The 16,640-nt window shown below is 40.0% G+C and overlaps 1 protein-coding gene across 1 annotated transcript in view; it reads left to right on the top strand.

Annotated features, from left to right (window-relative positions):
- phactr3b (phosphatase and actin regulator 3b) overlaps positions 1–4,830 on the top strand; it is a 100,824-nt gene extending 95,994 nt beyond the window's left edge. The window contains exons 10-13 of the mRNA XM_079844041.1: positions 2,056–2,117; positions 2,916–3,056; positions 3,731–3,807; positions 4,268–4,830. Coding sequence (XP_079700167.1) covers positions 2,056–2,117; positions 2,916–3,056; positions 3,731–3,807; positions 4,268–4,283 — 296 coding nt within the window. The 3' untranslated portion in view covers positions 4,284–4,830. The remainder of the gene's footprint in view (positions 1–2,055; positions 2,118–2,915; positions 3,057–3,730; positions 3,808–4,267) is intronic.
- The last annotated feature ends 11,810 nt before the right edge of the window (positions 4,831–16,640 follow it).

Here is a 16,640-nt window from a genome sequence, read left to right as displayed (position 1 = left end):
GAGTACGGCACCTGTCAGATGAGAGAGAAAGTCTTTTTCCCCTCCGGAAAATAGTTTTTTTTATTTTTTTTATTTTTACTTATAATAGATTTTTCTGTTTTTGTCATAGTCACACTTTGCATTGATGTAGTGTTTAGAATTCATATACTCTATGTTTAAAAGAAAGTGTATTACTGTAAAGCAATTCTGTCAGGCAACTTAAAAATCGACTTCATGTGGTAATGTTTAAATGAATTGGTTGTATTTTAGGATACACCACAAAAGTCATCTTTAAGAGTTAAGTCTGGTACACTCAAAAACACCCTTTTTTAAATATTTACATACAATTATTTTACTATTAATCCTTACATATTCATAATATCAATTAAGAATTTTAAATGAGTAAAAAAACATTTTGTATAAATCTTAATGGAACATGGCAATGGACCATTTAGTTTATGTGATTCGTATTGATACATTTAAAAAGAAAAGGTCAAATATGTTTAAAATATCAAGTTTAAGATTTATACAAAATTATTAATTGAAATGCGGAAATCTTCAAAAAAGGCTTAACATTTTACATGACTTTTAATGCAGTAACTGGTCACTTTTTCTTTGACACCCTATACAGTTTTAGATCAGATTGCAACTAGGCTGTAATATAGAGATTATCTGTCTGGAGCTCGACACAATAATATCAGTGATTACAGACCTTACACAGGTCTACACATCATCAGAATAGGTTTTTTTGTGTGATGAATTTAGGTTTATTTAAATAATTAGTGATCTTTATGAGAAAACAGCTATTTTCTGTTTAGGCTTTTCTTTAATAGTGCAAATGGAATCACACTTGTGATGGAGCTTGTTTATTTAGCGAAGCCTCTATCTTGGGCCGTGGCACCTGTGTGCAGCTGTCTGCTGACTCCACATGCACATGCTCCATACACTCACTCCCAAACAACAGAACAGAACTTACTGCAAAAGTTCAAACACAAGTTCAAGCACTGCTTGCACTTTATTTTACAGTGTACTTACCTAAGGAAGTACTGGGTAATAGAAGGTAACTTCATGGCTTACGGTTAGGTTAAGGGGTAGCTTCAGGGTTAGTACCTAGTTATTACCCAGTTATTGTAATTACTATAATAAGTACATAGTGTGTACATGGAGAACAGGATTGTAAAGTGCTACCGAAGAACCTGGTTTTAAAAATAACCATGTTTTTCTTAAAGCGAAGAATATTCTAAGGAACCCTTTTCCACTATAAAGAATGATGTTAAAGGTTCTACATTGAACTATCAATGCCAAAAAAGAACCTTTATTTTTAAGAGTGCAGTCATAGCAGAGTGTCCTAAAGAATTGGAACAAATGCCTTTTCAAAAGTGGTGTATCGTAGTTTAATCATACTGGATCACCACATGCATCCCATTAAGTCCTCCACACCACAGCACAGATTCTGATAATCCACATATTTGACTGAGGGATATGCTGTTGATACTGTTGATATTTGAAAACAAACACACCCCTCTCTTCATTGCTCCGCCCCCAAAATGCACCCAATGTAGGATGCCTCTTTATCATAACGGAAGCGAAGCAAAATAAAGATATTCCTCTTTTGTAATGTCTCCCAGCCATCTCTCTTTCTACAGTCTTTCTTTAAAATCTCCCTTTTGCTCACACTCTCTCCTCCCCCATCATGAGTGGACACGCCCCCCCTTACTGCTGATTGGCTCACTCTCTCTCCTCCCCCATCATGAGACACGCTCCCTACCACTGATTGGCTCACTCTCTCCTCCCCCATAATGAATGGACACGCCTCATACTGCTGATTGGCTACAAGTGTGTTGTGGCGTTAAGTCCGATCTACTTTCAACAGTGTTTCTCAGAAATCGCTTACTGCACCTTTAAGAGAAACTAATAGCTTAAAGATGCTGATACCCTAACTGTAGTACAGGAGTGAGGTAGGGTGAATCGTGCTTTTCATTGTGGCGTGCTGGATTAAGTTAATCCGTCTGTACCTCTGTGGACGGTGTGTGTGTGATTCTTCTCATGTGTGATTTTTTTTGGGTGTATTTGCAGAGAGGAATGACCAGACAGAGCAAGAGGAGAGAAGGGAAATCAAGCAAAGGCTGAACAGAAAGGTGTGTGGATCTCATCTTGAACCCTGACAGAGACACATTTACACACATACCGACCCTGTCCCAAATGGCACTCTTAATGTGCACTTGCGGTCTTTTAGACTTACAATGGCCGCCTTGTGCACGTGTCCGTTTAGTCCACAAGACCATAGGGTGTCCCATGCGAGGCCGATATACACCCTCGATGCACACTTTTGCTCGGAGGAAGATTCCAAGGGCTTAGGGTTCCATTTGGGACAGGGCCATTGTCATATGTAGTATGCACTCGTAGTCTGCTATTGCAGAAAAGACACTATTACTGCTGTAATGCCAGTCATTCACTGTGCAGCAGTGGCTCATGAGCCTGTACACTTCCTATGTCGCCTTATAAAAAATAATATTTTTAAGAATATTATTGATAATAATTAGACAAGATTGCAATTCTTAAGAGAACAACCACAAATACATCCACTCTGTAGATATTACTGAAGTTAGTGGAAAAGCACTGATTAATGTTTATTAAACCATTAAGCCAAAAAAGTGACACAAAACGCCCTTTATGTGGTAAAATCATTGAAACAGCCTTGAGAGGCTTTGCAAATTATCATTATATATGATAAATAATTGTATTTATTAATGTTAACAAGACTGACCTGCATCAGTAATTGAGTTGATCATGAGCTTAACTGTAGTCTGTGTCTTTTATTGCCATTATAACAGATTGAAACGTGCAGCTCATCCCGTCCAGAATTTAGAAATTGTTAACAGTGTTCCTTAATGCAGCTGTTTGACTAAACCGCTCTCATTCTCTCGTTTTTCCAGCTCAACCAGCGGCCCACTGTTGACGAGCTGCGGGACAGAAAGATTCTGATCCGTTTCAGTGATTATGTGGAAGTGGCCAAAGCTCAGGATTACGACAGGAGAGCAGACAAGCCCTGGACGAGACTGTCGGCTGCAGATAAGGTATGTGCGTTATGACTCGCACACGCCCCCTACAGGACACCACGCACAAGACCAGTCATTTTAGTGATGCATTTTAATATAATATATAATAAAACTATTTCTACCCATTTCAACTTAAAAACTTAAGTTGCTGCCTTAAATTTTTAAGTATGATCAACTTGGTTGTGAAAGTAATTTCAACTTAAATGATATTAAACTGACTTTTGATGAGTTAAAATAATGTAAAAACATACGTTGCCATGACTTACTTTTTACAGTATAGGTTTTATGGATCTACAATATCTTGATATGTTAGATAGCACATCAATAAAAATCATGGGGCAAATCTGTAGATTTCAACAAACAAGATGTATATATGGTGTGCTAACAGCACACAGCATTATCAAATGAGCTAAAATAAGTTTTGTAAGAAATGAATACTTTTATTCAGCAAGGACGCATTAAATTGGTCAAAAAGGACATTTATGATGTCAAACAAATGCATTCTAATGATCAAAGAATCCTGGGAAATAAAATGTAGGACGATTTCCACGAAAACATGAAGCAGCACAACTATTTTCAACATTGATAATAAAGCGTCAGGCAGAACCCAGGCGATCTTCTTTCTGCATTTGTGTGTCTGAGTCCAGTGGCTGTTCATCCAGGAGCTCACAGTTGTTGTTTTTGCCTTGCAGGCGGCGATACGCAAAGAGCTGAACGAGTTCAAGAGCAACGAAATGGAGGTTCATGCATCAAGCAAGCACCTGACAAGGTCAGTGTGTTTCCATTTCTTATAAGTGTGTTTGTACGTGGCCTTGTTCCATGTTTGCATAACCATTCACCACAAAAAAGTCATCACATCTATGATAGATTACTTGTCGCCGCTTACTTGCGTAGTCTCTTGCGTAACCGATACAGGTGCGGGACACATACAGCAGATCAATATGGGAGGTGGCACTAAATATAGTCGTATCTCTACTGTTCTGAAAGTGCAGAATCAGCAAGCACTAGCGCTCGCCGACATGTGTAACAAATGCTTGCTCACATTTAGCTTACGTCTGTTTTACGTTAGACCTCATTTCTGTGTGCACAAATAGCTGAACAAGGTCCTGCCGAGCGCAGCCCTGTCTAGAACGCACACACAGCTATTCTATTAATACACATTTGATGGATGATAGTTGGGTTTTTTGGTCGGCCAGCACTTACAGGTGTCTTTTCTTTTTGCACTGCAGGTTCCACCGACCATAGCAAAGTTTCTTCTGTGAAGAATATGCTAACGGTATCTCTGTGAAGTCAAAGACCTCAGGAGGCTGTCCATGGGCGCTCCATGGAGGGCCTGATATTTGGGCGCTAGTGAACCTTGGAGACCGTGTCTCTGGAGCTTCAGCCTGAAGAAGGCAAAACCCTCCAAACTCCACTCAGCCGAGCTACAAGTCTGTAGATTACCGAACCTTTATTCTCTTCAGGGGACTCTCGTGGGATGCTGGAAGACTGTTTGAATAAAAAGACACTGACTTTTTCTCTTCTTTTTTTTTTTGTAATGGACTGTTTTAAACGGTCGCTTTTTGATGCCAATGGGGGGCGGGACGAGGGGATTGGGGATCAAGCATGTGACTCTTTCGAACCTTTTTCCCACACCAGTGTTGGTGCTGTAGTGACACCCCAAACGTTTCTGGGCTCCTACTAAAACTTGAGTTTCATATCAGCTGTATAGATGTTAGTATGAGGAATGGAAATCATGTTTTACCTTTGCAAGGACTATTTATTGTCTGTACAGTACAAGCTTTGGATTTTTAACAAACAACAATGTCTGTCTTCTTTTATGGATGGATATATGAATGGATATATGGATGGATGAATGAACAGATGGACATTAGGGTGGGTGGGTGGATGGGTCGATAAATGAACAGATGGACATTGGGGTGGATGGTGGATGGATGATGAATGAACAGAGACATTAGGGTGGATGGATGCATAAATGGATGGATGGAGGAACAGATGAACATAAGGCTGGATTGATGGTTGGATAAACAGACGGACATTAGGATGGATGATGGACATTAGGGTGGATGGATGGATGGGTGGATGAATGAACAGATGGACATTAGGCTGGATAGATGGATGGATAAACAGACGGACATTAGGGTGGATGATGGTTGTATGGACATTAGGGTGGATGGATGATGGATGGATGAACAGATGGACATTAGGGTGGGTGGATGATGGATGGATGAACAGTTGGACATTAGGGTGGGTGGATGGATGGATGGATGGATGGATATTAGGGTGGGTGGATGTTAGGATGGACATTAGGGTGGGTGGATAGATGAACAGATGGATATCAGGGTGGATGAATGAACAGATGGATGTTAGGATGGATGGATGGACATTAGGGCGGGTGGATAGATGAACAGATGGATGTTAGGGTGGATGGATGGATGGATATTAGGGTGGATGGATGAACATATGGATGTTAGTATGAACAGATGGACATTAGGGTGGATGGATGAACAGATGGACATTGGGGTGTATGGATGAACAGATGGACATTGGGGTGGATAGATCGGTGGATGGATGAACAGATGGATATTGGGGTGGATAGATGGGTGGATGGATGAACAGATGGACATTAGGGTGGATGGATGAACAGATGGATGTTAGTATGAATGGATGGACATTAGGGTGGATGGATGAACAGATGGACATTAGGGTGGATGGATGAACAGATGGACATTGGGGTGGATGAACAGATGGACATTAGGGTGGATGGATGAACAGATGGACATTAGGGTGGATGGATGAACAGATGGACATTAGGGTGGGTGGATGATGGATGGATGAACAGTTGGACATTAGGGTGGGTGGATGGATGGATGGATGGATGGATATTAGGGTGGGTGGATGTTAGGATGGACATTAGGGTGGGTGGATAGATGAACAGATGGATATCAGGGTGGATGAATGAACAGATGGATGGATGGACATTAGGGCGGGTGGATAGATGAACAGATGGATGTTAGGGTGGATGGATGGATGGATATTAGGGTGGATGGATGAACATATGGATGTTAGTATGAACAGATGGACATTAGGGTGGATGGATGAACAGATGGACATCGGGGTGTATGGATGAACAGATGGACATTGGGGTGGATAGATGGGTGGATGGATGAACAGATGGATATTGGGGTGGATAGATGGGTGGATGGATGAACAGATGGACATTAGGGTGGATGGATGAACAGATGGACATTAGGGTGGATGGATGAACAGATGGACATTGGGGTGGATGAACAGATGGACATTAGGGTGGATGGATGAACAGATGGACATTAGGGTGGATGGATGAACAGATGGACATTAGGGTGGATGGATGAACAGATGGACATTAGGGTGGAATGGATGAACAGATGGACATTAGGGTGGATGGATGAACAGATGGACATTAGGGTGGATGGATGAACAGATGGACATTAGGGTGGATGGATGAACAGATGGACATTAGGGTGGAATGGATGAACAGATGGACATTAGGGTGGATGGATGAACAGATGGACATTAGGGTGGATGGATGAACAGATGGACATTGGGGTGGATAGATGGGTGGATGGATGATGAATCAATGATGAATTGCTCCTACTTGGGTAAACACACTACTAAAGTTTCCTTAAACTTTCAAATGTACGTAACACTTTACAATAATAACTACATTAGTTAACGTAAACTAACAATGAAATATACTTCAACAGCATTTATTAATATTAGTTAATTAGTTAATTTCAACATTTACTGTAAAATACATTATTAAATCAAAAGTTGTATCTGACTAATATTATTGGCTTTATTTGTTAACATCAGTTAACTAAATTAGTTCACATGAACTAACAGTGAACAATACTTCTTATGCATTTATTCATCTCAATGCTAGTGTTACGAACACATTTTTAAACCAAAAAGAACTAAGTTGTATCCTTGAACATTAGTTCATGCATTGTGAACTAACATGAAAATTAACATTTTTATTAAAGCTGCAGTCCGTAACTTTTTGCGCTCTATAGTGGTTAATAAACAGAACTGCATGCGTCTTGCGGAAAAACATTGCAGCCGGAACTACTTCCCTCTGTTTATGTCTATGGCGAGTCACGCAGGGACTGTGCTCCTCCGCAGCGGTTCCTACCAGACCGCTCTGAAATAGTCCCCATATAAACGCCTATTATAAGTGTACCATAATGATTCAGGATAAGACAAAAACACGGTTTGGAAAATGGATTCATGTTGTACATTCTCATTATATCAGTTTTGTAAATCTTGAACACAAAAAAAAAGTTACGGACAGCAGCTTTAACTAACATTAACAAAGTTGAATAAATGTTCAAATATATTGCTCAATGTTAGTTCATGTTATGTGACCTTATTGTAAAGTGTTACCTTGTTTTGATAACTGATCTCATGAGCTCATTTGTCTAACTGATGTCTTGTTTTCAGGAGAAGGCATCGATTCCTTTTAACAGTAGCAAACTGATCCACATACACAAGTCTTACATAAGCTGTCAGGAAGTCCTTGAAGAAAACACAAGATCTCATTATTTCCATTCACACACACACACGTGCACAAGCACGCACACACACACAAACATACATATCCCAAAGAACTATGAGGAGGGAATACATGGCTTTAGTTTGACATTCATTGTGAACAAACACAGATTAAACGTTAATTGTTGAAATTAAGGCTATATTAAGAGGAGTTTTTCCATCATGACAGAGAAGCTGCTGCAGGCGGCCAGCAGAAAGCAGGTCAGTGGTGTCGGGTTGATGGATAGAACGCACTAATCATCTTACAACACACGGACCGGATTTCCCTCTGAGCTTAATGAAGACCAAAATTAAGAGTCTTATATTAATTAATAAAGACAAAGATGCGATATTTACATCAAAACGTTTGAAACTACAGCAATGTTGACAACTAGTCATTCTTTGTTTTATACTTTATTTCTTTTTAACACACTCTTGCCATTGTGTTCTCCAACACATTGGGCCCTATCATACACCCGGCGCAATGGGACACCAGGCGTGACGCAAGTGTTTTGTTGCTAGTTTATCATTGTAGTTATAATTTTGACTGCGTCATTGTCCAAAAAAACCTGGTTTAAAGTCAATAGCCGAATGAGTGCCGAAGTTATGACGTCACTTTGTAGGACAACCCGGAAGTTAGCTGCGCATGGGTTCCCTCGATCGAAAAGCCATGCATTTTCCCCATAGATTTTTGGAAAATCGCAAAAAATAAGATCTGTGTTCAACAAAGAGTTATGACCCTTACACGTTTTGTCTATCAAGATAATCTTTACAAGTTATCTTTACATTTTGAAGCCTAAATAAAGCCGTCAGATATAAAATGCTAACGGTAGGCTATAAACGGACTACAGCACACCCTGGTCGCGGATCAACGTCATCATCAAGCTTCCTCAAACTTTATTGAAAAAACACGCTCGCTCATTATGATCTGCGCTGGTATGAACACTTATCCACTTTTTCATGAGAAATATTGCCCATTCGTTTTTTCCAAAAATGTTAGAAACTAATTTTGTTTATGCGTGCCTCTCTGGATTGTTTATCTTTTGTTAATGTTTTTTCAGACAATATGATTATCACTGTGATAACATTAAATTACATGAAACACTAACAGTCTCTTTTCGTTAAATGCAAGTTTATGTATGATCAATAATACAAAAGTATAAGTAAAAGGTATAATAAGCTATACATCAAGCTATACAGCTATACATAAATCAAACAATTCAGTCAAACATTCAAAGTCAGTGCTAGTCGGCTAACTTACATCGGTAACGTAAAGTTATAGCCTAAAAATAAAAAAGTAATGAAACTTCACTTTGTTCTCAGCCTAAACGATTTGCCAGGGAACAAATTATAGATCCATGAGACCAAAGATCGCCCGTTATATATACACAAGACGAATTATAGCTGGAGACACCACAGAGACATCAGAGCCAGCGGCAGACGGCAGAAGGACTGGCCGAGGAAAGGCTACTCGCCGGGTAAACGAGCGCTGATCGCCGCTGATCCACTGGAGCTCACAACTCCAAAAACGCCAGATAAAATGTTCAAATAGGCACTCTTTTTATAAATAAACCACAGATTTGAGCTTTAAAGAACTGCATTATCGCCTGAAAAAGTCTTAAAACTACGTTTTGTCACACATTAACAGTAGATTTTAACAAAAAAAGACGTGTAAACACAGCCCATGTCAGTCATTTCTCAACGAGATGAGCCGGCTGACAGAAGCTCCTCCAATGACGCAAATTTGCGTCTGTTGTGCAGTAAATGTCCCACGCGAATGAAGCAAGTAAACTCAAAATGTTCAAGCATCCAACTTCGCGCGAATAGCGCGATTTATTCACGCCACATAAGTTCTTCATAAGTGAGGCTGAAACGCTGGCTAGTGAGAGATTTCCTGTTTGTCACGATGACGTCTAAAGTCCCCGCCAAAGGATGTAGTCCCTTTTAGCAACTTGTTAGCAACCACCTTTTTTAAGACACAATAAAGTTTTAAAAAATCACAAGCAGGTTTTAACTAATGTGTTTTATGTCATAGATCAAAACGTGAAAATATTTAGAGGCTTTGTTAACCACAGACCTTATTTCAGGCGATTTAGCAAAAACCCATTTAAAAAAACCATAGACTTTAAGGCGAGGGAACCGGAAGTGCTAAAATGCTAACTCACTTCCGCATTTTGGCCTACAAAGTGACGTCATAACTTCTGCACTCTATACTTGTGTTATTTAAAGGGCGCGTTAGTAATATGCGCCAATAGGCTGGTGCACAACACGTGTACACTCTGCTTATTACACACACAGGGATGCACAGCAGCACACAAACATTTTTAAATATTAAAAATAAAAGGATTCCTCTCTGGAGAAGCATTACGTCTTTCCGCTCGCAAATTCCTCCATGTAAATTCCTTGGGGCAGCAGTGGCTCAGTGGTTCATGTAGGTTGTCTACAAATTGGAAGGTTGGTGGTTCAATCCCCGGTTCCAAGTGTCGAGGTGTCCATGAGCAAGACATCTAACCACAGCTGCTCCTGACATCTAACCACAGCTGCTCCCACATCTCGGCGGACATGTCGTGGACGACCAACACCTCCAGCCTGGTCAAGAAGGCTCACCAGCGCCTCTTCTTCCTGAGGACACTGAGGAAGAATCAGCTCTCCTCGGCTATCCTGGTGAACTTCTACCGCTGCGCAATAGAAAGCATCCTGACCAACTGTGTGGCAGTGTGGTATGGGAGCTGCTCTGTTGCGGAGCGCAAGGCACTGCAGCGGGTGGTGAAAACTGCCCAGCGCATCACAGGGACTCCACTACCTGCCATCGAGCACATCCAGAGGAAACGCTGCCTGCATCGAGCTCGCAGCATCCTCAAGGACTCCTCTCACCCAGCCCACAGACTGTTTTCTCTCCTGCCCTCCGGCAGGCGTTTCAGGATCCACCGGACCAGGACCAGCAGACTTAAGAACAGTTTTTTCCCCAGAGCTGTCTCTTTACTGAACTCAAACCCCCGTTGATCCACTTCCCTCATAAACTGCGAACTCTCCTACCTCACATCTGCCTTCACTTTGTTATTTGCACTACCGACTGTTTATTACAGTAACAACTGTTTACTTATGCATTCTGCACCACCATACCGTAACTGGATTATGCTCATCTGCACTGCGACTGTATTTACAGTAACAATGTTTACATTTGCATTTTGCACCGTACTTCTAACTGTAATATGCAACCACTTTCCACTGCACTTTTACACTTTCTTTCGGATAGCTCTGTCCATAATTTATTGTACTAACTTAATCCACTGCTATATTCCTCATATTAGCCTAACATATTATTGTATACCTCTAACTGTAAAATTCTGTTCAAGTAATAACCGTCTGTATATTTATTCATAGTACATAGTCACCTGTAAATTCTGTTTATAGTAATAGCCATCTGTATATTATATTCATAGTACATATTCACCTGTAAATTCTGTTTATAGTAATAGCCATCTGTATATTATATTCTAGTACATATTCACCTGTAAATTCTGTTTATAGTAATAGCCATCTGTATATTTATTCACTGTATATATTCATCTGTAAATTCAGTTCTGCTTATAGTAATAACCATCTCTCTACTTATACATATTTATATATATTCAGAACATTTTTATGTCCTGCACTTACGCAACCATTGTATATCCTGCACTTGCTGCTATTGCACTTCTGGTTAGACCTAAACTGCATTTCGTTGCCTTGTACTTGTACTTGTGTAATGACAATAAAGTTGAATCTAATCTAATCTAATCTAATCCTGACGAGCTGAATGGGCAAGGCACCATCCAGCTAGTCGGGAGCAGCTGGGGTTAGATGTCTTGCTCATGGACACCTCGACACTGGCTGACACTGCTGTCAGTGTGTGAATGTGAGGCAATGTAAAGCGCTTTGGATGGCCATGGTTCTGGTCCATTGTAACTTGTACCATGTAAATAGCGAATCCACCACAGTGGAAGTACAGCTGGCTGGATGAGACTCTGATTGGTTTATTGCACGTTACGCCCAAAACACACCCATGACTCATTAAGAGACTAGGGACAAACCTTTTGGACCATGCGCCTGATGCACAGACTGTTTTTTTTCCGGCTGTTAAACTAGCAAAAGCGGATTTGGACATGCCCTAAGTGCACCTGCGCCATGAGCTTCAGACCATGTGCTCAGATCTTTAAAATAGGGCCCATTAAGTCTATGTAAACCCATTTGAAAGTAAAATCACAAATGAGGTACATATATGCTCAAATAGCTGACAAGATATGATTTCAATTCCCATGGAGGGACAGGATCAGAAAGGACCATGAGCAGACTCGACCTCAGGTCAACCTGTGAAATATTGGAGCTCAGAACAGTGTTACGGTTTCATTTAGATTTTCATGCAAGCTTTTTTTTGTTTTGTTTAGTTTTATGCTGCGTCCTAATTGACCGTTCGCAAAGACCCACCCCCTTTAGTTAATGTTGCTATGTCCGACAAGCCATGGCGCCCTCACGCCACACACACACACGTTCTCACATAGGGAAAATACATTGCGGAGCAAAGAGGACACTGACAGACCGGACAGAGCAAGTTACTTTTGATATGAAACAAAGTCTCAACTTTGAAATTGTAATTGTTTTAAAGAAATGTAAACAATAAATAGCGTTTCGTGGCTCTTTAATGTCTGGTGATCGCTGTAGCGCCTCGGTTAAAGCTGCTCGTGAACCGATTATCTCTTCCTTCTAGTTCATTGATAAGCATGAAATAAACATGAATGAACACTAAAAGAAATGTTGTTTCAACCGCGGAAAGACGTCAGTACACACCGTTTTTCCAAGTTCAAGTCCACTGACGTTAATCTACTGACTCTCCTGACTGCTTTGACGGACAAAACGGTAGATTCTGCGATGTGATTGGTCAGATCGCCTGTCAATCAAACTTGCGGCGAAGGGTGAATTCGCCTACTTATACTACGACCTAAAAGTATGTACTTTTTTTGTGAAGAAAAAATACAAAAGTACTTTTGAGTGTGTAGCTGAAGAGTATGCAAGGTTTGGGATGTACTTTGTCATCTTTAAAGTGCCCCAATTATGCTATAATGCAAATGTTTTTTCTAGTGACGTAGAACCGTAACACAGTGACATTCGAACCAAAAACGACTCGTTAAGGCGGTTTAGAGTCGATTCTTTCTTTTGAGAGACAATAACTTTATTGATTGTGCACTTTCGGGTTTACAACTTTGTAGAACGTTTACATTCACAAACAGCTATATTACACACTGCATATTCGAAAAACCATAATAGGGGCACTTCAACGGCTCTTCAGGCCTGTTCACATTGGGACGATTTTTCGTGCGCGTTTAACGCCTACGTTTAATGCCTCGTGACTAATAAAGGGCGCCAATGTGAGTGTGCACACCGATGCGCAAAACGGCAGGCGTAAAAGCATTTTTTTTTTTAAAACACCATGGTTTTTTTGACACGCCGCGATAAAAACTGGCCGACCAAGGAGATCCGCGCTTTAGTTCACGTGCCTGGAGCTGCTGAAGTTACAGTAAAACACGACTTGAGGGCACTCAAGCACAAAACGGTCATGCTGAGCACACATTGATGCGACGAAGAAGAAGTAAGTAGACAAAGAAGAAGATGAGCTGCTAATGCTGCTTGCCAGCTTGAAAAAAGTGTGTGAATGGTTTTGGCAAGCACGTAAATACTGTCTCTCTTCTTCTTCTGTGTGACAAGCGAGTGTCAGAAGCGTAAAGTGAGTTCCGGGAGTGCCATCTACTGAATTTGCACGTTCACTCGGCGCATCCCAAGTGAAAATCGCTTGGGTGTAAACACAAAGAAGCAACGAAAAACGCTGATAAACGCACGCGAAAATCGCCCCTCCGTGCACAGGCCTTTACGCTTATTACATACAATCTCATGTCAATAATAATAGTAATACTACTACTACTACTATTGAGTACCTACAGAGTTGTACTGCATCCTTCATATCTCAAAAAAGTCTTTAGTTTTATTAGATTTATAAAAGACAGATAAGCTGCTGTATCGACTCTTTCAGAAAAAAGCTGAGCTCTGGGAGGCATGCCGAGCCATGTGCGCACACACTTGGAGTATGGGGTCTCTGCGGAACAAAAGTGGGCTTTCTAAATTAGTGGGTGTTTATAAATCATGCAGTGAAAATGATCCCCTTCACCCGACCCCACCCCTACCCACAGGGTAGTTTGTTTGTAGTTTTTTTTTAACACTTTTTATCCGTATTTGTAGTTTTAATCGAATCCTCGTCCAACTTGCAATGGGTTGTGGGCAATATTAGCTGTTAAAGTGTGCATCGATCTGCACTTATGGAAATAGTAGACCATCTGGGTATCTTTGGAATACTAATTTCAACACACTACGATTTGGGACATACTAATTCTATTTCCAAATACTATTTAGAACGGATAGTATGCAGATTGGGACGCTCCGTTAGTTAACTATACCACTGGCTCTGACATGCTTAGACCTTTGGAGAAAAAAAAATTCACAATTGTGTAGGACCAATTCTTTATAAAAACCCTAATTCTAATATAAAAAGGCAAACTAGTTTCTTCCAATACTAAATTATCTGATCTGTACATTCTTATTATCAGTCAACAACAATTGATTCTCCAAATTTTTTTTATAGAAAAATCTGAGAAAACTCTTCCTCTGGTGAGACCGTAGTTGTCCAGGGCTGCATTCAACACATTTAATAAATTACGCAGACAAACAAGTCTGAGACTGAAATCTGGCTGCTCGCAGAGAGTGTTTCTGATTGGCTAATGTTCTGAATTCTCTAGAACAGTGGTTTTCAAACCTCTCCTGGCACCCCAGCCCTGCACATTTTGTATGTCTCCCTTATCAGACACACCCAATTTAGTACTTGCAGTCTCTACTAATGAGCTGATGAGTTAAAGCAGGTGTGATAAATGAGGGAAACACACAAAATGTGCAGGGCTGGGGTGCCTCCAGGTCAGCTTTGAAAACCACTGCTCTAGACAGTAAGCTCTTCTGACCGCTTTCTGCTGGCTGGAACAGAGACAGGTGTGTTTCTCCCCACAGATAATAGGAACATGTTGTGCATGCAATTCACCTTCAATGACCAACAGAAAAACGATTCACTTTTAAAAAGCTGAGGCTTCTCTCCTTTTAATGGAGATTTATTTTTGTGTTATCTTGCAGACAACTCCTGAAAATGACGTGAAGTGTATTGAAGCTTTGGTGAAAGAAGATTAGTGCCCACAACACACTTAGACACACAAACACTGTTTACTGCAACCTTCCTTTGCAAAGTGAAATGTGTAATTTTACACAGTGGCAATTTTAAGACCTTTAGACTTACCACTCCCATAATGACTTCTTATAATTCATGCTTGTACATCACATACAGCAGAAATGTCTTGTCATGCAAAAATCAGGGTTACTGTTAGCTGACACTAAAACCATCAACAAAAAAAATTGTTACTTGAAATAAAAATAAACTATGGAAGCTTGTTTCCGCCACAGAATAAAACATTTTAAAAGATAATTGTGACTTATCTCACAATTGCGAGTTTAGGCTACATCTCAGAATTGCAAGATATAAAGTCCCAATTGCAAGTTATAAAGTCAGAATTCTGAGTTATAAAGTCATAATTGCAAGATATAAACTCGCAATTCGGACTTTATAACTCGCAATTGCGACTTTACATCGCAGAATTCTGAAAATAGTTATACTGCTCATAAAACATTCACGGTAATACTTTAGAATAATGGTCATTAGTTAACAACTACATTAGCTAACATGAACTAATGATGAACTGCACTTATAAAGCAGTTATTTATCTTTGTTAATGTTGATTTCAACATTTACTAATGCTTTATTAAAATCTTGTTAACATTAGTTAATGCAGTGTGAACTAACATGAACAAACCATGAACAGCAGGATTTATATTAACTAACGTTAACAAAGATGAACAAAAACAGCAATGTATTGCTCATGGTTAGTTCATGTTAGGAAATACATTAACTAATGTTAACTAATGACCATTTTTCTAAAGTGTTACCACATTCACTACTAGAGAAATAATCACAATAGATTCCAGTAAACAGCGCTACAACAACCATAATGAAATGATCTTCACAATAGATAATGCTTTACAGTGAAGATGCTTTTCAGTTAGAGAGCCACATATGACAATGTATCTGTTCAATAAAACCTCTTGCTCACCTGTTGAGAAATAAAAACACCATCTTTGTGTCACTTTTACAACATATCAAATCATTTCGCGTTCTCGCCATCTCCGAAAAGCCATGCTAATGTTGATTCTTGTTTTATTACGAGCTCTGTCTCGTTCTCATTTCTCCAGCAGACTCTCCTCTGCTCTGCGTTTGTTTAAAGGACCACGCCGACTTTTTGTGACTTTAGCTTATTCCCCATATCCCCCAGAGTTAGATAAGTCCATACATACCATTCTCATCTCCGTGCGTTCCATAACTCTGTCTGACGCACCCACCGCTAGCCTAGCTTAGCACAAAGGCTGGAGGTAAATGGCTCCAGCTAGCCTACTGCTCAATAAGTGACAAAATAACGCCAACATTTTCCTATTTACATGTTGTGATGTGTATAGTTACATCGTGTACTAAGACAGACGGAAAATTAAAAGTTGTCTAGACGGATATGACTAGGAAGTATTCTCTCATTCCTGCGTAATGATCAAGGAATTTTACTGCCGTACCATGAGTGCAGCGGCGCAATGATATTATGCAGCGCCTGAAAATAGGCTAACTTCCATCAACATAACCAACGTGTAACAGACTTCATTGTGATTTATCTTATAATTTGTTTTTTTTGTGTACATTTTTGACATTTAAATAGGTTTAAGGTCTGCATTATCTGTCTTAATAAGTAGGGACTTTTATTTTGACGGATGTTCTAGTCTACGGAAAGATAGTGAGAACTCATTGGAGTGGTTAGGCAGATTTAAAGTTTGCGGTTTGTTAAGCACCCCCCGAAAAGGCATAAG

This window comes from Gobio gobio (genome assembly GCF_949357685.1).
Source record: "Gobio gobio genome assembly, chromosome: 19".
NCBI classification, from domain to species: domain Eukaryota; kingdom Metazoa; phylum Chordata; class Actinopteri; order Cypriniformes; family Gobionidae; genus Gobio; species Gobio gobio.
This window is presented reverse-complemented; position numbering and strand designations above follow the sequence as displayed.